This window comes from Festucalex cinctus, chromosome 10 (assembly GCF_051991245.1).
Source record: "Festucalex cinctus isolate MCC-2025b chromosome 10, RoL_Fcin_1.0, whole genome shotgun sequence".
Taxonomy (NCBI): Eukaryota; Metazoa; Chordata; class Actinopteri; order Syngnathiformes; family Syngnathidae; genus Festucalex; species Festucalex cinctus.
In genome coordinates, this window is record NC_135420.1 from 1,730,778 (window position 1) to 1,752,500 (window position 21,723).

At 44.4% G+C, this 21,723-nt stretch overlaps 2 protein-coding genes across 4 annotated transcripts in view; one reads left to right on the forward strand and one right to left on the reverse strand.

Annotated features, from left to right (window-relative positions):
• ect2 (epithelial cell transforming 2) overlaps nt 1–21,723 on the reverse strand; it is a 334,206-nt gene that overhangs the window by 140,444 nt on the left and 172,039 nt on the right. For all 3 annotated transcript variants that reach the window (XM_077534330.1, XM_077534329.1, XM_077534331.1), the window contains exons 14-15: nt 20,498–20,617; nt 20,218–20,286 (exon numbers count right to left, since the gene is read on the reverse strand). In XM_077534330.1, the coding sequence (XP_077390456.1) occupies nt 20,218–20,286; nt 20,498–20,617 (189 nt within the window). The remainder of the gene's footprint in view (nt 1–20,217; nt 20,287–20,497; nt 20,618–21,723) is intronic.
• On the forward strand, nt 1,111–6,408 carry LOC144027612 (uncharacterized). The gene is made up of 2 exons (XM_077535291.1): nt 1,111–1,610; nt 4,203–6,408. The coding sequence occupies exons 1-2, from the start codon at nt 1,196–1,198 to the stop codon at nt 4,502–4,504; spliced, it is 717 nt and encodes a 238-aa protein (XP_077391417.1). The 5' UTR covers nt 1,111–1,195; the 3' UTR covers nt 4,505–6,408.

A 21,723-nucleotide genomic window follows, 5' to 3' on the forward strand; every position in this document is an offset into this window, starting at 1 on the left:
ACCTACAACTATTGTAAAAACGTAAGGCAGCAGAATGCAAGGGCCAAGCGAATCCAGTGAAAATTTAGTGACCTCGGGTCAAGAAGGGCCTGAGGCACTGCAACAGTCAGTTCATGGACAACCTCATATTCAAACACGGCTTTTTCTTCATGGGCAAGGTATAGGAAATTGGCATCATGAAAGAAGAGAAGCAATTAACTGTCTAAACCCGTCTATCCCCCCAGATAAACTCGGAGGGTTGATAGAAGATACTATTCAGGATAAAGGCATTTTTTATGCTGAACTCACAGGACAGGGATATTTGCTAACTGCTGTAGTTAAACATCCAAGTGTTGGACAGACAAAAGAAAAAGGTGAAATATGGCTAAAATGGTGGGTGGAAATATTCAGCGAATATAATGTTGTGCAATTGGTCAGCACCCAACCAGAATTTGATCCGGTGGTAAAAATGCTCGCCGCAACAGCCCAGATAGAAGGGAAGTTGATAAAGCCTAGTGAAACGAGAGCTATGTCCCGCTTAAAAGAGTATCAACCACTATTGGATCAAATAACCGAAATAGCAGTATATCGAAAACAGGGAAATATACTGGGAAGTGGGAGTGAAATTGATTCAAGTGATGAACGCGAAGAAATTACAATGGAAGGTATAGACACAGAATATGACAACAAAGAAAGTGAGTGGCAGGCTAGAGAGGAAGTGAGACATAAAGCACTAACTCAAAAAATGAGTCCTCTTCGGCTGCAGCCTCCGCTAATTCCTTTGCCGGATGAAACCACCAAAAAAGTGAATGTAGGAAATGGTATAATGCTATGTCAATTCCATGGAAATGTGTGGGAGATTGGTGGAAGCGCTCTTATTGTTCTCACTGATGTAAAACTCAGGTCGTACAATAGTAAATTCAGGGCGAGTTTAAAATCATCAGCTGGAATAGAATATGAAAGAGAGAGGAGAGACATACGGAGCCAAGCTCCAATTGAGGAAGTATCTGAGGCAAGTGAATACAGAATAACAAGTGGAGGAAGTTCTAACTTTTACATGATAGTTCATTGCCCAGGGCAAAAATGGACTCCGGAATTAGATCAAAGAGTATATATGAAAAATGTGATGAAACTTTTGGAGAGAGCTATAAATGGAGCTATTGATCAGGAAGCTACACGTGTCGTGATTGATGTGAACAGAATAAGATCAGGAAGAATGTTGTGGACAATAGCCGAGTCAGTGGCCCTAGGGGCCTTTAGGCTGCAGATCGCGACCCCTGTCACCCAGCTTCCAGATACAGAGTTTGTGGTGGCCATATCACAAGAACAGCATAACAGGAGGGAGGCCGAGGCCATGGAGAGATGGACCGCACGAGCCTTGCAGGAGGCCAGGCTGCAACTGAAGGAGGAAGCGCAGCGTCAGAAGCGGCGCCTGATGAAATCTCCTGAAGGCGCCGGGTCACCGGCCACGGAACAAGGTATGAGCACTCAAAATGTAACCTTCGGCCCCCACCCTTCCTCTGTCACAGGTTCACTGGTGAGTGTTGCCAAGGAGATGGTGTCAGATGATGAACAACTCGGCCCCAGCGGCCTTCCCACCACGCCTTGGAGGCCCTCGCTACCTGGAGAAGGTAGGGAAAAACTAACGGAGATAAAAAAATCACCAGGTAGAAATAGCATGCAGGATGCTGTGACAGGCGTGTGTATGTGCCGTCAGTAGGTCAAACAGAATATCCTTATCCTGCTGCTTGGTTAGACAAACTCAGCGAAGAAGCATCCCTAACTGTGAAAACGAGTTATGGAGAGATAATTAATGTGTTGATGACCCCGGCATATCGTACATTAATAAATTGTACAATATTAACTAAAAATTTTAGAGAGGGTTTTGTGACCGTGGTGTATGATGTATTGTTGAAGCTGTTAAAACAGGCTGCGTACTGCAAAACAAATGCAGAAGTTGAGAGAACAGGATGATGTCATAAATCAAGACGGGGCCGGAGTGGGGCCTGCTGGCGCTCAAGCAGGATCTGCAACTTCCTCATTGCCTGTCTCAGTCACTGTTCCTCAGCAACAGCAAAACACGGCACAGCCTGTGTTAGTAACACAGGCCCCAAATGATTTGGCAATGTTAGATGATCAAGAAAGAAATATGCGAGCCTTCAAGGCTTTGAAGGCCATGGTTCGAGATAAAGACCCAAAAGAAACAGTGAAAGAGTATTTGTATGCTACTAGCCATCTGGGAAGAAAATGGTTATGAGGGAGCGAAAGGTAAAATGGTAGCTCACAGTGAGTTATGGAAGAAAATAGCTGAAATGAGACTTTTATTAAAAATTGATGTCCATCAGAAGGCACACCTTAGGGAAGGAAGCCACTGGCAAGGAAATGACGAAGTGGACCGATATGTTCAAGAAAGAAGGTTAATAGTTGTAGGAGCAGAAAACTGGAGCAGAACACCACAGGGAAAGGTGGTTCCAGACGAGTCCGTGCGGGAGGTGGCTTCGGCTGTACACTAAGCTATAGACCATGCTGGCCCCATCCCCACAAGGAAAGAGCTAGGAAAGCTGGAACTTTGGATTCCTGACAGAAACACGGTCCGACTGAAAAAAAAGGAATTCAAGGCGTGGAGCAGCTTAAAGCTACATCCAGCTCAAGCCAGGAAATAACCAGGGAATCAGAATGGCAGCGAACATCGCCGACATCCCGCCCTTTATCAAACTAGCTTCAGTCAAGGGTGCGGTAATTACACGCCGCTCGCCAAGAGGCATAATGGCCGGATTGGCAGATTGCATTTTGGAAAATGCAAGGTGTGGATTTTTAACCACAGCAGTGGAGGAATGCTGGGGAAATCCTCTTTTAGAGGTAAGAGAAGCACAGCCACACTGAATCATCAATCACAAATTGATAGGAACAAAATGGGTGCATAATTGTTCAGGGTTACTTGTGAATAATACTGTAAAAGGTGTTTTGCAGGCTTGGAAAGAATTTCGCACTCGTGATCTCGCCAGGACCTGGTGGGGCTTTCGAAGCTGGGAAATGGGAAAAAAAAAAAAAAAAATGGGTTCTGCCTTGCCTTAATATGTCATTTAATTATTGGATTAAATGCCAATATTTGGCCACAGTGTATTCTAAAGAACAAGATACTTATCCAGGTACGTCGCTGTGGTCACCATATTTATATTTTGGCCCCAGGCCTTGGATGATGAATTGCAATTCCGAAAAAAACATCCTGTTTGATTCAGCTGGCCCGCGAAAATTGTGGATCAGTGCCAAATTGGGGTGGGTTTTGCAAAAATAAATATCCTTATGCAAATTTTAGTACTCCTGAAGGAGCCCTTTGGGTCAAATTACCTAATACCAAAATATGGAAAAGACGAATGCAAGCTGACAAACAAACTTGTCTTAAATGGGTGAATGATTATGGGCTTACACAAATTGAATATCCAAAATTCATGCCTGATCGACCTGATGCTTTATTGCAAATTGGGGAGGGACATGCATTTAGAAAGTCGCTTTGCCAGGGTAATCAAGTTTTAGGTTTTGATTGAATTGGACCAAACAAAATTTATAACAGAGGAACCTGTTTCTCCCCTGCTGAACATTGGCTCCAATGTGGACACGGCAGCGACCTTCATGACTGCACGTGGTATGAAAAAATTGAATTGGTATTTGTTCAAACTACAAGAGTTGTAATTGATTCCACATTAGATTTAGATTTAGATTAGATTTATTTTGTGGAACAAGGTCTTGAAACCATTGGTTCAGGATTGTGGCGTGCTATAAGTAAATCAGGGAAGTGGATTTTACTTGGTTTGTTTTTGCTTACAGCAGCGGCCACAGCCTGCCTCCTGACCGAAACATGTGCCAAAGAGCTGCTCCTTCTTATATAGGAGCGTTTTTTTGTTTTGTTTTTTGTTGTCGTTCCACCCCAGGGAGAGAGTGATGTCAACAGAGCGCCGATTTTGGTGGCTCGTTCTGTTGCTTCACTGTCATCCAGAACTGAGAGGTCGCTTGAACCAGCCAGAATCCCTCATGATGTGTCTGTAACGATCCACCAATCTGGATGAACGGGGGTTCACCAACTGAACAGTACAGAAAACAATGATGATGAAAGTTGATTAAATAAATAGCCTAGAGAAAAAAAAAAGAGGCTACATTTAACCTGCTGTTGCTCATCTGTTCTGTTATGATTTTATTTTGAGTGGTAATTTTGGTTTTTGTTTTAGAACCCTACTCCACGATGTACCCTGTGTGGAACAATCCACGTGAAATATGCTTGGCTGGTGGGGGACGTGATGATGGGAAACGGCTGTTTCCCCCTCTCTTCCCACTCCAATTGGTTCTTCTGCGAGGGGCTGTTAAAAGCGAGAATGAAGTTGACATACGACGTGACTTGGCACAATCCGACTTCCATACGGTGATCTCTGAGTCCTCCGGCACACTGCAGTCTGCCCGAGGAGAGCCTCGGCATCCTGAGATGACATCCGTTGCATTACAACACACCTTGATGATGGCGCATGCCTGCTGATCTCGTCTTGGCGTTCACGCGCTGACTGGAATCCGTGGAGAGGTGGACCTCTCCCCTTGGCGCCTGCAGCCCGGCCGAGGGCTGTTCAACGGGATCCGCCGGTTGCGGTGGAACAGGTCGTTCCGGACGACCCTCACGATGGTGAGGTCACCCCTGCATCACCCGAACCAACTGCTGGGGAGCCTCCGGTTGGGGGTGCGGGTGCTGCTCCAACAGAATTGCTCGTATCCTCCCCTTCTCCTGAGACACTAAGTGGCTTAGGACTTCTCCCTACGCCATCGCCCCTTCCGCTCGATGGGGATACCTCGGCGTCCGAGGTGTTGAGGCGCCTCTTTGACTCTGATCTTTGTGCCTCCCCCCCCCCCTCGCCTGGCGGCCCTGTCAGCTACCGTATTGATGGTCGCAGCGGGCTCTTGGTGCGTGTTTACGATCTCTCCGAGCTGGGAGAGGGGATCTCAGGGGCTGACCACAGCCCCATGGTGATTGATGAGGAGCGTGCGGTGAGCGGTTCATCCGGGGTTCAATGTGATGCCTGATGTCTGTGCGGGACCTGTCTCTCAGCTGTTGTGTGTTCCCTATCTCATATCTCATGTGGGGGGTGACGAGTAACACGGGCTGAGGGCTGAGCGGATGTCACCGGAAGTTAAAATATAGATAATGTCACTAACATGTATAATGTGAACCTGTGCCATGTATTAACAAATGAATGCAACGATGCAATGATTGTTTGAGATAATCGCTATGTCACACAAATCTGGTGTGTCACACAACACTAGTCTGAAATGTCTTTGGTGTGGTTGTCAACTTCATTAGCGTTTAAACATGCCCCATAATTGGTAAATATACTTGTGAGCCAGCAGCCAGCATAAAACACATATACACATATCCATTTACGGTAACACAATTGCACACACTTTGCACACACAACACGCTCACATGTCAAAGCACATACTTAAATGGAGTGCGGGAGTAAAGGCCTTTTTGACATGTCGCCATGAGATTGCAAGAAACGTGGTTTTGACATAACATGTATTTTATTTGAGTGTGGTTTGAGTTTTATGTGCATATTAATCAGTATTGGTGTGGGGCATTATGAGTAAAAAGCTTTGAAGGGATTTTATTCACAAATGGGAAGTACAGTTTATTTTAAAGTCATGAATGTTTTGTCTGCATAAAAAATTGGACCTTGTCAACAAATGGGTTTTGCAAAGCTGTTAAGGTCGCAGTTTTAAGAGGAACTGAGAAGAGGAAGTAAACACCAGACATTTAGAACTCAGCAGTTCAAACTTTGGTACGGACTGACTGGAACACACTCATCTGTGCTTAGTCATGCTATGTTCAGCATCCCGAGGTTATAAATTGGCGGAGACAAAACGAGGCGGGTGTGCAAAAAAGATCGAGGCTCTCTCTCTGTCGAGAAGGGCATTTTCGTCTCTGCGCCCCATTTACCCCTATATGCTAAATGAGGAAGTAATTCTAACAATCAAAATAAGAGTAATTCGTGGTAGACACATTGTCTTGATTGGCTGTTAGAAGATAATAGTTCCCCTTGTTTTGATCAGTTTTATTAAATTAAACAGCCGGGGTAGTAAATGGTAAACTTCCTCAATTATTTTCTTTGAGCTACTAGTTTAGCTCAAGGATAATTAGGCCCAGGTGGTTCATCACAGAATAGCTACCTGTCGTGACTACCCAGCAAAGGAATAATTCTTTTTCAAAGCTTTTGCCCTCCTTTTTGTTTTTTTTATTTTTCTTTTCTTTTTATTTTTTCTTGTTTCTTCAATTGATGGTCTGGAGTAAGGAGCAACAAATTTGTGAGTACATGTGATTCTGTTCTGTTTGAATTTATGATGTGACTCATTAATTTTTGTCATTAATCAACATATATTCATTATTGTACAATTTTGCTTTGCTATTGGTTTGAACACTGATCAAGTAATAAATCAAGAAAGACGAGATGTGGTTTAGGGTTTTCATGTGTGTGGTCACATTAATCATTGATTTTTTAAACCCAACCTTCACCTTCTTGCTTTAACACTTTTCTCTCACTATTTGAGTCATACTTAGAGATACCTTATTGAATAGATAATAGTTCCATCTACATGTCGGCTGCGTTCCCAAAAATTCCTGAAAGGTTATTTCGGCTTACATAAACAAATAAAACAAGCCCTTACGGTTCTAACAAGGACAGTAAAACATATTTAGGTCATTCTAAGTGCAACCGATCATAAGGAAAGGAGCCGCTGTAAAAAGAGTGTGATTAGATTTTCTATCCTTAAATCATCAAAGGTTACTCGTTAAGGGTGTAGTCTAATGGAAGCTGGGGCTGACACTCTAAAACTGGGGCGGTGAGAACCTAAACGAATCCTTTTCGACGCCAGCTTGAAGCGTCCCCGTCATCTCTGTAAATCCCGTGTTACTACGGTTGGAGATAAAAGGGGGGCCTTAACCCTTTGTAACGGAGAGTTGGCCAGGTAAGCCAGATCAGACAGCCTCAAACAAACATTTTACGACCAAGGGGAAAAGTCTGGGAAATTACTGGCCTGGCGTCTTCGACAATTACAGAATGAGAAAGTTATTGCTTCAGTTAAAAACAGTGATGGACAGATGATGGTTGACCCTTTACAAATTAATAAAACGTTTAAGCCTTTTTTTTTTTTAATTATATAGCTCAGACACAACACATATGGGACATGAACAAACTGTTTTTTCTGGACTCCCTTTTAATACCCAAGATTCCAGGAATGTCGAGTGCAGATTTGGATGCTCCTATAACAAAGGAGGAAATATCCGAAGCAATAGACCGTATGAAAGTAGGCAAGGCTCCAGGCCCAGATGGAATTTCGTTGGAAATATATACAAAATTTAAAAATAAAATTCTTAGCCCTCTTCTAAACATGTTTTCTAATTCATTTGAAAAGGGAATTCTTCCTGTTTCATTGAGAGGAGCGTTGATAACTCTATTGCCCAAACCTGGTAAACCATGCACTGAATGCGGAAATCTCAGACCAATAAGCCTCCTTAATGTTGACTTAAAAATACTTTGTAAAGTTTTGGCTAGGAGATTGGAGAGAATATTACCTGACATTATAGCAGATGATCAGAATGGCTTTATTGTACGCAGACAGGGATTTCACAATGTGAGACGAGTGCTGAATGGTTTACATAATTGGGAAGGGAAAACAGACACTGCTCTACTATCATTGGATGCTGAGAAAGCCTTTGATAGAGTTGAATGGCACTATTTATTTGAAATGTTTAAAAAATTTGGTTGTGGAGATGTTTTCTGTCGGTGGGTTTAACTTATTTAAAATGAAACATATGCTGAAATAGTGACAAATGGAGTCATTTCTGAACGGATTCAAATTAATGGGGATGTAGGCAAGGTTGTCCTTTGTCCCCCTTATTATTCATTTTAGCGATCGAACCGTTTGCCATCGCAGTGCGGTTTCATAAATCTATAACTGGTTTATGTATAGGCCAACAGGAACATAAAATTTCCTTATTTGCTGATGTTATTCTTTTTCTAAGGGAACTGGAGAAATCTATCCCAGCCTTGTTAGATTTAATTAACATGTTATCAGGATATCAGGGTATAAAGTAAATAAAGAAAAATCTTCTCTCATGTTACTCAACATAGAAGAAAGGATGATGGCTGAAAATTCGTTCCCATTTAAAAAGGTAGAGTGGTTTTCATATTTGGGCATTAAGATTGTTCCATGTATAAAAGAGATAGCTATGGTTAATATAACCCCCATGATTGATTCTATTATTTCCTCACTAGACAGATGGAATTCTTTGCCCTTATCACTTATAGCAAGAATTAATGTTCTTAAAACAAACATAATGCCTAAACTTATATATTTGTTTCAAAACATCCCATTGCCACCTCCTACTAATCTATTTCCACACTTAAAGAGCATTTTTGTTAGCTTTTTGTGTAATAATAGAAGACCAAGATTACATCTGTTACTTTTGTACTTACCGTATGATAGAGGCGGCCTCAAATGCCCTAACCCTATATGGTATTACTGGGCAGCACAATTACAGACTGTGATGTTTTATTTTACAGATAAATGTTTCCCACTCTGGATGTATATTGAATCCTGCTCTGTCCCCCTCCCTCTTCCTCAGTACTTGTACTCATCAAAAGTTAGAATGCTAAAAATAAGACAAAGAATCCTATTGTTAAACATATGATTACAATTTGGTATCAGGTACAAAAATATATGGGTGAATTGTCCTCCTTATCACGCTTTAGTCCGATATGGGGCAATTTTTTGTTACCTCCAGGCAGAGCCGATCCTGGGTTTAGGGTTTGGGCTGAAAAAGGTTTGAAGACTGTAGGGGATCTCATGGGTCCGGAAGGTGGAACTCTGATATCATTTGATGAGTTGATTGCCAAGTATGATGTTCCTCGCAAGCATCTATTTAAATATCTTCAGGTGAGAAACTTTATCAGATCGGCTCAAAATCAATGTATCTTGATTCCCAAGTTGTCTAATTTAGAAATGGAAATGAAAAAGGATTGCTATGGAAAGGGAATCATCTCCAAGTTGTACAGAAAGTTGGAAGCAGGATCTTCCGAGTCCTCTGTACAGAAACTTAATGCCTGGAGGGAAGATTTACAGGGGAGCTTTTCTCCAGAGGATTGGGGAAAGGCATGTGCTAAAGCACAAATGAAGACTGCCAATACCCGACTTAAATTACTTCAGTATAATTGGTTAATGAGGACATATGCGACACCAGAAAAGCTTAATATGTATAATGGTGCCATCCCCGATTGGTGTTTCAGGTGTGGGGTGGAAAAGGGGACATTCTTTCACTGTGTATGTGAATGTAATAAAGTTCAACACTTTTGGCAAGAGGTCAAACAAGCCGTAGAAAGCATATTGGATGTGACACTAGCTCTTGAATCTAAGGTGTTTGTTTTAGGATTATATCCTGATGGTCATCAGATGTCTGGGAAAATAATAACTGCTCTGGATTTATGTTTTTTGCTTGCAAAAAGAGTCATAGCACTCTCATGGAGGAGGACAAGTAAACCAAAGTTCGTCGACTGGATTAAGGAACTGTCCACAACTTTACTCATGGAGAAAATAACCTACATTATAAAAGGGAAACTGTCATTATTTCAAAAATATTTAGGGCCAATTTATGCACTATCTGGAGACTGTGGATCTCAGTCATGCCAATGAGCCTAATGAGGTGTGATTTTTTGTGGTCCTCTGCAGTCCATTAAATAAATACTTATACTGTTGAAATTTAATGTATGTAATATGCATGAAACTGTTTGGTTGTGTACTGTACTGTGTACATAATCGTTAAACAACGGGCTGAAGATGACAAGTTAGACCCTTTTTTTTTTTTTCCTTTTTTTTGGGTGGGGTTTGTTTGTCTTCATATAATTTTGTACTCAGTATCTGTCATTTGTTGTGCCCTTTTTTATGTATGTAATGTTAGTTTTCTAAGATATAATCAAGGGCAATGTTGATGTTGGACAATACTCTGAGCTAGTCTGGACAATTTCTATGTCATGAGAATATTTTTTTTTTATTTATTTTTTTGTAAGTTGTTGAAGGTTGCTGTTTCTTTTTCTCTTTGAAAAATGTCAATAAATATATTGCTGGTAAAAAAAAAAGAAAAAAAAAAAAAGACTCAATAGTGCCCCCTAGAAATTTTCACTCCCAGCCATTTTCACAGAAGCAATCCCGTTCGCTCCCGGCTGTTTTACTGGATTTTAACTGATTTTTCAAGGTCCACAGAATATTGTCTTCTATTGCTATAAAAGCATGGAACCTATCAAAAGAAAGATTAAAGTCTCTTCTAGTTTCTATTTCCGTTTTGCAGCAATTAGCATTAGAATATAGCTAAGTTTCATCAGTTTTCACAAATCTATTTAAAATTGTAAGTTATTGAGCTTTTTTTGTACATGGCCCTGATTTATCTCCTTTGCTCTGCTGCCACCTGCTGGCCGTTTGTGGAATAACTACCATTTCTGCAACCGTTCTTTGCAGTTGAGAGGCTGCATCAAAGCGTTCTGTATGCTTTAGCATAAAAAAAAACAAAAACGTATAAATACGTCTAAAACATTAAAGAAACGTATTTACACGTTATTGGGAGAAAATGAGTTAAGCAAGATCTACGAAAATTTTTAGGTGTATGAGGGAGCCCAAGACCTACAAAAAAAAAAAAGTTTTTTGGACCCATATGCTAAAATCAACAGGAAGTAAGCTACGAATTTTTCAATGTCCCATTTTTTACGATTTTTGCACATTTACAGGGGGCATACTTTTGTCCACTTCTCCTACACGTTTCGTCTAATTTGCTTCAAACTTGACCTGGACCATGTCAAGACCCGAGCCAACGATAGGGGGGAAATCTTGACTTTTCGGAATACTTTTTGATGAGGGCGGGGTATCAAATTTTGTGTTTTCAGATGAAAAAGGATATACTTAATAACTCCCGGTACATGCTCCAAAAAATCCCAAACTTGACATGTATGTTTATCGTCGAGGCCTGAAGGTATCTCTATGAAAACATCCATCCATCCATCCATTTACTACCGCTTATCCGAGGTCGGGTCGCGGGGGCAGCAGCTTTAGGAGGGAAACCCAGACCTCCCTCTCCCCAGCCACTTCAACCAGCTCCGCCGGCGGGATCCCAAGGCGTTCCCAGGCCAGCCGAGAGACATAGTCTCTCCAGCGTGTCCTGGGTCGACCCCGGTGGGACATGCCCGGAACACCTCCTCAGGGAGGTGTCCAGGAGGCATCCGAACCAGATGCCCGAGCCACCTCAGCTGGCTCCTCTTAACGCGGAGGAGCAGCGGCTCGACTCTGAGTCCCTCCCGGATGACCGAGCTTCTCACCCTATCTCTAAGGGAGAGCCCGGACACCCTGCGGAGGAAACTCATTTCGGCCGCTTGTATCCGGGATCTCGTTCTTTCGGTCACGACCCACAGCTCGTGACCATAGATGAGGGTTGGAACGTAGATCGACCGGTAAATCGAGAGCTTCGCCTTTTGGCTCAGCTCTTTCTTCACCACGACGGATACAGAGTCCGCATCACTGCAGACGCTGCACCGATCCGCCTGTCGATCTCCCGCTCCATCCTACCCTCACGGATCTCATCCACCCCCGGGGCTCTGCCACCAAGGAGCTTTCCAACCACCTCAGTGACTTCGGCCCCAGAGATAGGAGAGCCCACCTCAGAGTCCCCAGACTCTGCTTCCTCAAAGGAAGACGTGTCGGTGGAATTGAGGAGGTCCTCGAAGTATTCCCCCCACCGATTCACGACGTCCCGAGTCGAGGTCAGAAGCACACCATCGCCACTATACACAGTATTAATGGTGCACTGCTTTCCCCTCCTGAGACGCCGGATGGTGGACCAGAATTTCCTTGAAGCCGTCCGGAAGTCGTTTTCCATGGCCTCACCGAACTCCTCCCATGTCCGAGTTTTTGCCTCAGCAACCGCCGAAGCCGCGTTCCGCTTGGCCAGCCGGTACCCGTCAGCTGCCTCCGGAGTCCCACAGGCCAAAAAGGCCCGATAGGACTCCTCCTTCAGCTTGACGGCATCCCTTACCGCTGGTGTCCACCAGCGGGTTCGAGGATTGCCGCCGCGACAGGCACCGACCATCTTACGGCCACAGCTCCGATCGGCCGCCTCAACAATGGAGGCACGGAACATGGCCCATTCGGACTCAATGTCCCCCGCCTCCCCCGGGACAAGGGAGAAGCTCTGCCGGAGGTGGGTGTTGAAACTCTTTCTGACAGGGGATTCCGCCAGACATTCCCGACAGACCCTCACAATACGTTTGGGTCTGCCAGGTCGGACCGGCATCTTCCCCCACCAACGGAGCCAACACACCACCAGGTGGTGATCAGTTGACAGCTCTGCCCCTCTCTTCACCCGAGTGTCCAAAACATGCGGCCGCAAATCCGATGACACGACTACAAAGTCGATCATCGCACTGCGGCCTAGGGTGTCCTGGTGCCAAGTGCACATATGGACACCCTTATGTTTGAACATGGTGTTCGTTATGGACAGTCCGTGACGAGCACAGAAGTCCAATAACAGAACACCGCTCGGGTTCCGATCGGGGGGGCTGTTCCTCCCAATCACGTCCCTCCAGGTCTCACTGTCATTGCCCACGTGAGCGTTGAAGTCCCCCAGCAGGACGAGGGAGTCCCCAGGGGGAGCGCTCTCCAGCACACCCTCTAAGGACTCCAAAAAGGGTGGGTACTCTGAACTGCTGTTTGGTGCATATGCACAAACAACAGTCAGGACCCATCCCCCCACACGAAGGCGGAGGGAGGCTACCCTCTCGTCTACCGGGGTAAACCCCAACGTACAGGCGCGGAGCCGGGGGGCAATAAGTATGCCCACACCTGCTCTGCGCCTCTCACCGTGGGCAACTCCAGAGTGGAAGAGAGTCCAACCCCTCTCGAGAGGACTGGTACCAGAGCCCAAGCCGTGTGTGGAGGAGAGTCCGACTATGTCTAGTCGGAACTTCTCCGCCTCACACACCAGCTCGGGCTCCTTCCCTGCCAGAGAGGTGACATTCCATGTCCCAAGAGCCAGCTTCTGTAGCTGGGAGTCGGTCAGCCAAGGTCTCCTCCCTTGGCTGCCACCCAGCCTACACTGCACCCGAACCCTTTGGCCCCTCCCACCGGTGGTGAGCAGGCCCGGCCACCAGGCGCTCGCCAACGAGCCCCACCTCTGGGCCTGGCTCCAGAGGGGGGCCCCGGTGACCCGCGTCCGGGTAAGGGAAACGTATCTCCAAATATTTTATTCATCAAAAGGGGTTTTTGAGCCGTGCTTAGTCTGGCCCCTCACCTAGGACCTGTTTGTCATGGGTGACCCTACCAGGGGCATAAAGCCCCAGACAACATAGCTCCTAGGATCACTGGGACACGCAAACCCCTCCACCACGGTAAGGTACCGACAACATTCAGTTATATATGCAGCGACACCTAGCCCTTGAGGCATTAAAAAATTAAAAATAAAAAAATATAAAAAATAAAAAAATTCCCCACTTACGGTATTTTTACAAAAATTGTAAACACATTCTAAATGTGATAACTAATTCATTTATGAATATTCTTTTACTTTCCATCACTCAAAATGTTCACTGGCATCAGACCTATCAAAACATACATACTTTTTATTTTTGATCGCCTCAATAGACAATAATAACAATATTGTGAATGAAGGATATGCTTAATGACTCCTCGTACATGCTTCAAAATATCCCAAACTTAACATGTATATTTATAGCCAAGGTCTTAAGGTATCTCTACAACAACATTCAGTTATATATACAGCGCCACCTAGCCTTTGAGGCATAAAATGTACCCCACATACGGTATTTTGTAAAAATTTGTCAACTCATTGTAAGTGTGATAACTAAGTAATTTATAAATATTATTTTACTTTCCACCACTCAAAATGTTCACTGGCATCAGACCGATCCAAACATATGTACTTTTTTATTTTGTTTTATTTATTTTTGATAGCCTCTTTGGACAATAAAAGCAACATTGTACAATGAGCAATGATGTATATATATACTTTTACAAAAAATATCAATTAGGGCAACTCATTGCCTAAAAATAAAAAATGACGCTGATTTTTGCATATCTTAACATTCACCAAAACCCGTTGAGCTTGACACACTTGACACCTAACAAAAAAATATATTCCACATGTAAAGGTTTGCTCTGCCGTTTTCAAAGAAATTCTGCTTCCAATGTGCCAGTACCCTAACGTGGCCCGGGCTGCGAGGGCCCTTTATAGCTGCTCGCAGCTCTAGTTTTTTCACGTTTTTAATTTTTTATTTTATGCAGGCAAGTACAAATTTTGAATTACGTCTTTATTCATATGCCATGCTTGTATGTGTTGCAGCTCCATGTGTGTTACAGGAGTAGTTGTTTGAAGGTACCGTACATCTATGCTACCATCGATGGTTTATGGCCTTTCACATTTTTATTATTTTTATTTTTTTTGCCTCGACAAGATGGCGTGCGCCGGTGTGTCTGGTGACTCTCTTGTTTTTGCTGTTTGTTGATGGTGCTGTGAGCTAGCAGCCGTCTTTGTCTTTTTTCTTGTCGTGGCATTTTGTCTTTTGTGTGGACCTGTTTTGGACTGGACTGTTCTCGGCGTTTTGGCCATGATATTCCTCGAGGGACATTATCGGTGCCTGGCATTTGCGCTCATTCATTGGCATGCCTGCACCGGCGCGGTTTCTAATGGGGGAATGTCGGTGCTATCCGAATGTCCCACTGGACACCTGCGGGTCTCTTATGTTTTTTGCGCAAGGAAACGGGCAGCATTTTTCACAGCCCCTTTTTGCTCGGCGGAGTGGTTGGCGCTGCTAGACAGTCTACGCTGGTGAGCTGGATGGATGGCGGTGGAGCTGTGGACGCGAATGTCTCAGCGAAGCGCGGTGGTGTGCGCGGGGTGTGGCGATGGAGGTTCGGTGCTTGGAGCAGAAGCAGTTTGGATGCGACTAGAAAATTGGACCATTCTTTTTGTGTGTGGTGCTCATCACGGACGCAGCGGCTGCTTGTTTATGAGCTAGCTTGTAAGCAAATTTAGCTTGTAACAGACGTGTGTGACGTCATGCATGTTTTGCGATCACATCTCTGATCAACTGCTGAAAGGAGACTGATTCTGTCCTCGTTCATCTAGAACTGCTTCAAAAATCCAAGTGTATGTTGTAGGAAAGGAAGAATGTTGATTTGTTGTGATTGTATTGTAATGTATTGTATTGCTGTTAATCTTTTTGTTATGTTAGTGTTGTCTTTCTAGAAATCTCTTTGTGACAGCTCAGGCTGTTTGAAAGCGCGAAATAAATAAAGTTGACTTGACTGTATGTCAGCCTTAAAATAATGGAATTTCATTCAAGAAAATTGCATGGCTTGATTGAATATTGAATATACAATGTTTGTTTTGTTTGTTCCAGTTTTGCAGTAAACTACAAGGACTGAAAAATAAACAACTTGAAGCAAACATTTTCTGTATCTTATCTGAAGAGCTGTGCAAGTGGGAATCAGGTGCAAAGTAATATTATAAAAGGTTTGTTTTATTTAATTTAAAAGTGCTAAAAGCAGGGGTGTCAAACATAAGGCCCACAGGCCCGCAAAGGGGTTTAATCCGGCCTGCGAGATGATTTTGTAAAGTTAAAAAAAATAAAAAAACAAAAAAAGTAATGTCAGACTAATTAATCAGTCGGCCACAATCAAAATATATACAATTTGTAACTTCACAAGCAGTCCTCAGATGAGCAATGCAACTTGCACGGGGAATCGTCGTCCTGGATGTTATTATTTTACACACAACTTAAAGTTACGGCTTGTTTAATTATTATTATTTTTAATCATAGACCGACAAACGTGTTATATACAACACATATTCAATTACTGGAAACCCAAATAGATATAAGAAGGATTTGCGTCCTTATAACACCACACAATGCATTCTGGGACCAATATAAATTTGCAAAACATATCGATTTTAACACGTCCAGGACTCCATTTGCATTTGTATTATTTTTTGAACAATATGATTACAGTTGAGCGCCATCATTTAGGGCTGGCACAAAATAGCAAAAATCTGTGTATAATTGACGGCAATCATTTTTAAGTTGGATACTGTTATTTTACCGATGCGGCCCACTTGGTAATATATTTTCCTCCATGTGGCCCCTGAGCTAGCATGAATTTGACACCCCTGGCTTATAGTGTATAGGAGCTGAAAAGCTTTTTTTTATTTTTTATTTTTTTTATAAAACATGGAATCTAGATTGCAGATGTTCGCCTCTAAATCTGAGTCCGGACATATCACTTTATAAGTCCTTCTGAAATCGGTGGGGTAGGTGTTTATTTTGTCATTATGGGGGTTTATGTATAGAAGCTTGAAGGAAAAAGAATTACATTCATCCATCCATCTTCTACCGCTTATCCGAGGTCGGGTCGCGGGGGCAGCAGCTTTAGGAGGGAAACCCAGACTTCCCTCTCCCCAGCCACTTCAACCAGCTCCTCCGGCGGGATCCCAAGACGTTCCCAGGCCAGCCGAGAGACACAGTCTCTCCAGCGTGTCCTGGGTCGACCCCGGTGGGACATGCCCGGAACACCTCCCCAGGGAGGCGTCCAGGAGGCATCCGAACCAGATGCCCGAGCCACCTCAGCTGGCTCCTCTCAACGCGGAGGAGCAGCGGCTTCCTCCCGGATGACCGAGCTTCTCACCCTATCTCAAAGGGAGAGCCACAGCTCGTGACCATAGGTGAGGGTTGGAACGTAGATTGACCGCTAAATCGAGAGCTTTGCCTTTTGGCTCAGCTCTTTCTTCACCACGACCGACCGATACAGAGTCCGCATCACTGCAGACGCTGCAGACCGATCCGATCCGCCTGTCGATCTCCCGTTCCATCCTGCCCTCACTCGTGAACAAGACCCCAAGATACTTGAACTCCTTCACTTGGGCAGGATCTCATCCCCGACCTGGAGAGGACACGCCACCCTTTTCCGACTGAGGACCATAGTCTCGGATTTGGAGGTGCTGATCTTCATCCCAACCACTTCACACTTGGCTGCGAACCGCTCCAGTGAGAGTTGGAGATCCCGGCCTGATGAAGCCAACAGCACCACATCATCTGCAAAAAGCAGAGATGCGATGCTGAGGCCACCAAACCAGAACCCCTCAACGCCTCGGCTGCGCCTAGAAGTTCTGTCCATAGATGGTACTCTCAAGTATTCAAAATAACCATTGACCCTGACCCCATGATTGCTCTGTTTGGTTTCTCGGATGCATTGCAAAAATTGGGTCATGGTAAGACTTTTGTGGTTGCTTATGGCATGGTAATAGCCAAAAGGTGTATCTTAAAATTATGGAAGTCTGACGTCCCACCCCACTTTGAAACTTAGCTTAGGGAATTTATAGGAGTGTTACACATAGAAAAATTGAGATATGAGGTATCAGGGAACACCCAAAAGTTTTGCATTGCATGGAAGCCAATTTTAGAACACTTGAAATTAAGCTAGACCCCTACCCCTTTCCTTCAGTCATCATTTGAGGTATACGTGGACTTTGGTAGAGAAAAAAAAAAAAAAAAAAAAAGGAAAAATTTGGAAAAATACTTCAATGTGTTTTTGTCTTTATATGTATGTATGGGAATATGTATAGTATATGTTTTTGGAAACTGTACACGTGCAGAGTATACAAATGTACAAATTTATGTACAGTTCTTTGTTGTGATTTTAATTTTCCTGTTTTTTTATTTGTTTTTTTGTTTTTTTGTTTCTTCCTCTGGATGTGGGTGTGTGTACATGTTTTGTCTTGGGTGTCAAGGTGACATTTGAAAGCAGATGATTACTAGAAATTGATTGTCACTGCTTGTTGTATGTTGTTCATTGAAAACGTTTCTAAATTTACATGGTAAAAAAATAAAATAAATTAAAAATATCATTTAAGATGAAAAATACGCAGGAAAATGTTTAAAAAAATTAAAAAATATAATGTCTAATATACAGTATGTAATAAATAGCTCTCAGTATGATCAAAAAAAAAAAAAAAAAAAAAAAGAAGTTCTGTCCATAAAAATTATGAGCAAAATCGGTGAAAAAGGGCAACCTTGGCAGAGTCCAACCCTCACTCGAAACAAATATGACTTACTGCCGGCCATGCGGACCAGACTCTGGCAACGGTCGTACAGGGACCGAACAGCCCGTATCAGGTTGCCCGGTACCCCATACTCCCGAAGCACCCCCCACAAGACTCCCCGAGGGACACGGCCCAACGCCTTCTCCAAATCCACAAAACACATGTGGAAAGGTTGAGCAACTACCACGCACCCTCGAGGATCCTGCTGAGGGTGTAGAGCTGGTCCACTGTTCCACGGCCAGGACGAAAACCACACTGCTCCTCCTGAATCCGAGATTCGACCTCCCGACGGAACCTCCTCTCCAGCTCCCCTGAATAGACCTTACCAGGGAGGCTGAGGAGTGTGATCCCTCTGTAGTTGGAACACACCCTCCGGTCCCCCTTCTTAAAAAGGGGGACCACCACCCCGGTCTGCCAATCCAGAGGCACTGTCCCCGATGTCCACGTGATGTTGTAGAGGCGTGTCAACCATGACAGCCCAACAACATTCAGAGTCTTTAGGAACTCCGGGCGGATCTCATCCACCCCTGGGGCCCTGCCACCGAGGAGCTTTCCAACCACCTCAGTGACTTCGACCCCAGAGATAGAAGTGCCCACCTCAGAGTCCCCAGACTCTGCTTCCTCAAAGGAAGACGTGTCGGTGGAATTGAGGAGGTCTTTGAAGTATTCCCCCCACCGATTCACGATGTCCCGAGTCGAGGTCAGCAGCACCCCATCGCCACTATACACAGTGGTAATGGTGCACTGCTTTCCTCTCCTGAGACGCCGGATGGTGGAACAGAATTTCCTCGAAGCCGTCCGGAAGTCGTTTCCCATGGCCTCGCCGAACTCCTCCCATGTCCCATGAGTTTTTGCCTCAGCAACTGCCGAAGCTGCGTTCCGCTTGGCCAGCCGGTACCCATCAGCTGCCTCCGGAGTCCCACAGGCCAAAAAGGCCAGATAGGACTCCTTCTTCAGCTTGACGGCATCCCTTACCGCTGGTTTCACCATCGGGTTCGAGGATTTCCGCCGCGACAGGCACTGACCACCTTACGGCCACAGCTCCGATCGGCCGCCTCAACAATGGAGGCGCGGAACATGGCCCATTCGGACTCAATGTCCCCCGCCTCCCCCGGGACAAGGAAGAAGCTCTGTCGGAGGTGGGAGTTGAAACTCTTTCTGACAGGGGATTCCGCCAGACGTTCCCAGCAGACCCTCACAATACGTTTGGGTCTGCCAAGTCGGACCGGCATCTTCCCCCACTCCACCAGGTGGTGATCAGTGAAAACATGCGTCTCACCGTGGGCAACTCCAGAGTGGAAGAGAGTCCAACCCCTCTCGAGAGGACTGGTACCAGAGCCCAAGCCGTGTGTGGAGGAGAGTCCGACTATGTCTAGTCGGAACTTCTCTGCCTCACACACCAGCTCAGGCTCCTTCCCTGCCAGAGAGGTGACATTCCATGTCCCAAGAGCCAGCTTCTGTAGCCGGGGGTCGGTCCGCCAAGGTCTCCTCCCTTGGCTGCCACTCAGCCTACACTGCACCCGACCCCTTTGGCCCCTCCCACTGGTGGTGAGCCCGTGGGAAGGGGGACCCACGTTGCCTCTTCCGGCTGTGCCCGGCCAGGCCCCATGGGCGCAAGCCCGGCCACCGGGCCCTTGCCAACGAGCCCCGCCTCCAGGCCTGGCTCCAGAGGGGGGCCCCGGTGACCCACGTCCGGGCAAGGGAAAAGCAAGACCATTTATATCACTCATCATTGGGGTCTTTGAGCTGTGCTTAGTCTGTCCCCTCACCTAGAACCTTTTTGCCATGGGTGACCCTGCCAGGGGCATAAAAGCCCCAGACAACATAGCTCCTAAGATCAATGGGACACGCAAACCCCTCCACCACGATAAGGTGCCGGCTCACGGAGGGGAGAAAATTACATCAGTTTCGGAATAAGGCGGTAACAACAAAATTTGGTGAAGAGTTGCACTTTCCGTTGCACTGTACATGATGTACACAGGTTTGCAATCATGCAAGATACTATCTAGTCTGTGTACCATATCAAACCAAAGACATTTGCTATTTGCGCTTACATATTTAAGGATAATATCTCCTACACTTGCTTCTTCTGACCATTCTCTCAGGAGGCTCTGAAGGTCAGCCTGGGGGGGAGAGATACATACATACACACATATATACATACATACATACATAAATAAACAAATAAATAAACATAAATATAAATAAATAAATAAATACAAATACAAATACATAAATCCCAGATAATCCCATATTCTTCACTGATTACACCAATGTGGAATTCGATCAAAAACTATTGTGAAAGAAATAGGTATGCATGTGAGCTTACACAACCTTTATTCTGCAATGAACCTCATAGATGTCAGGAATGCAGCCAAATATTGTCTTAATTTCCTCTGGGGCAAGGATGGGTCCACCCACCTGACCATCTTTTTCAAGTGGAAGCTTGAAAATCTGAAAATATGACAATATTCATGTGTTATTAGATAATAAATTAAGACTGCATAAAAAAATAACTTCAGATGTACTCAAAACACTGCTCAATCATACACCAATGAGTACTATTTACACCAGCTAAAAACATTCAACAGGGTCTTGTATCCTCACATCCACAATGGCTGAGGTCCAGGTTTGGCACAACAACAGCAAAAAATAAACAGGAGATAAAATAAATATGATAAAGACAGAAGGGTATTATCAAGGCTGAGCTTTAAAACATTCATCAATAGAGATCCGGAAGTTGACGTCAAGCATCCCAAAATGGGCATTAGCACAACCATTTTGGCTCCATTGAAAACACATCTGTCACTTTGAGTAAACGGCAAACGCCCACTTTAACAAAGATTGACAGCAGTTTTGGAACAGCTGCTACAACGAGAAGAGGCAATAAAAGGATCGAGCATTCTCCAGGCTAACAAAAGAAGAATCAATGCATAGCCAGTGGATCACAGCAGTGATAAAAAGGGTGAACAACAAGACGGAGGATTTGGGATCCTCCTCATTGCTTGTGTAGAGATCACTTCATATCAGGCGAGTCATTACTGAACCTGTGTACATGGTGGCTGAATCAGCAGATGCTAACTTGCCTGATTTAGACAACTTACCACCCACAAGAGTGGGGATAATATGTTTCGTTCGTTTGTGCTGCTACGTTTTAATAGATATTACACAGTTGATTTTAATAACTGACCATAAAGGCTTTTTACGGCATAAATGACAACGACATCGGCCGAAATAGCGGATGCCAAGTTGCTGCCATACCTAAATAACATTGCCAAGACTTGCGTGAAACTGCTAACTTCGATGGCATTTTGACCACACAAAGGGGAAATAAATCGAGATTTTACAAACTTGTAAAGCCTTTTTATGATCAGAAGCATTCAACGGTGTAGGAGAGGGAGTAATTCCACATAGCAGCGTCGCCGAGTTAAAAAAATAAATAAATACTTCATCAGCAATCCAACCTGTCCACCTAACACATGCATATCATGTCCTTTTCATCATGGTGACTGTCATTGCTCTTGGGCGGAAAGTTGACGGATAAATGCAAATTTTAGCCC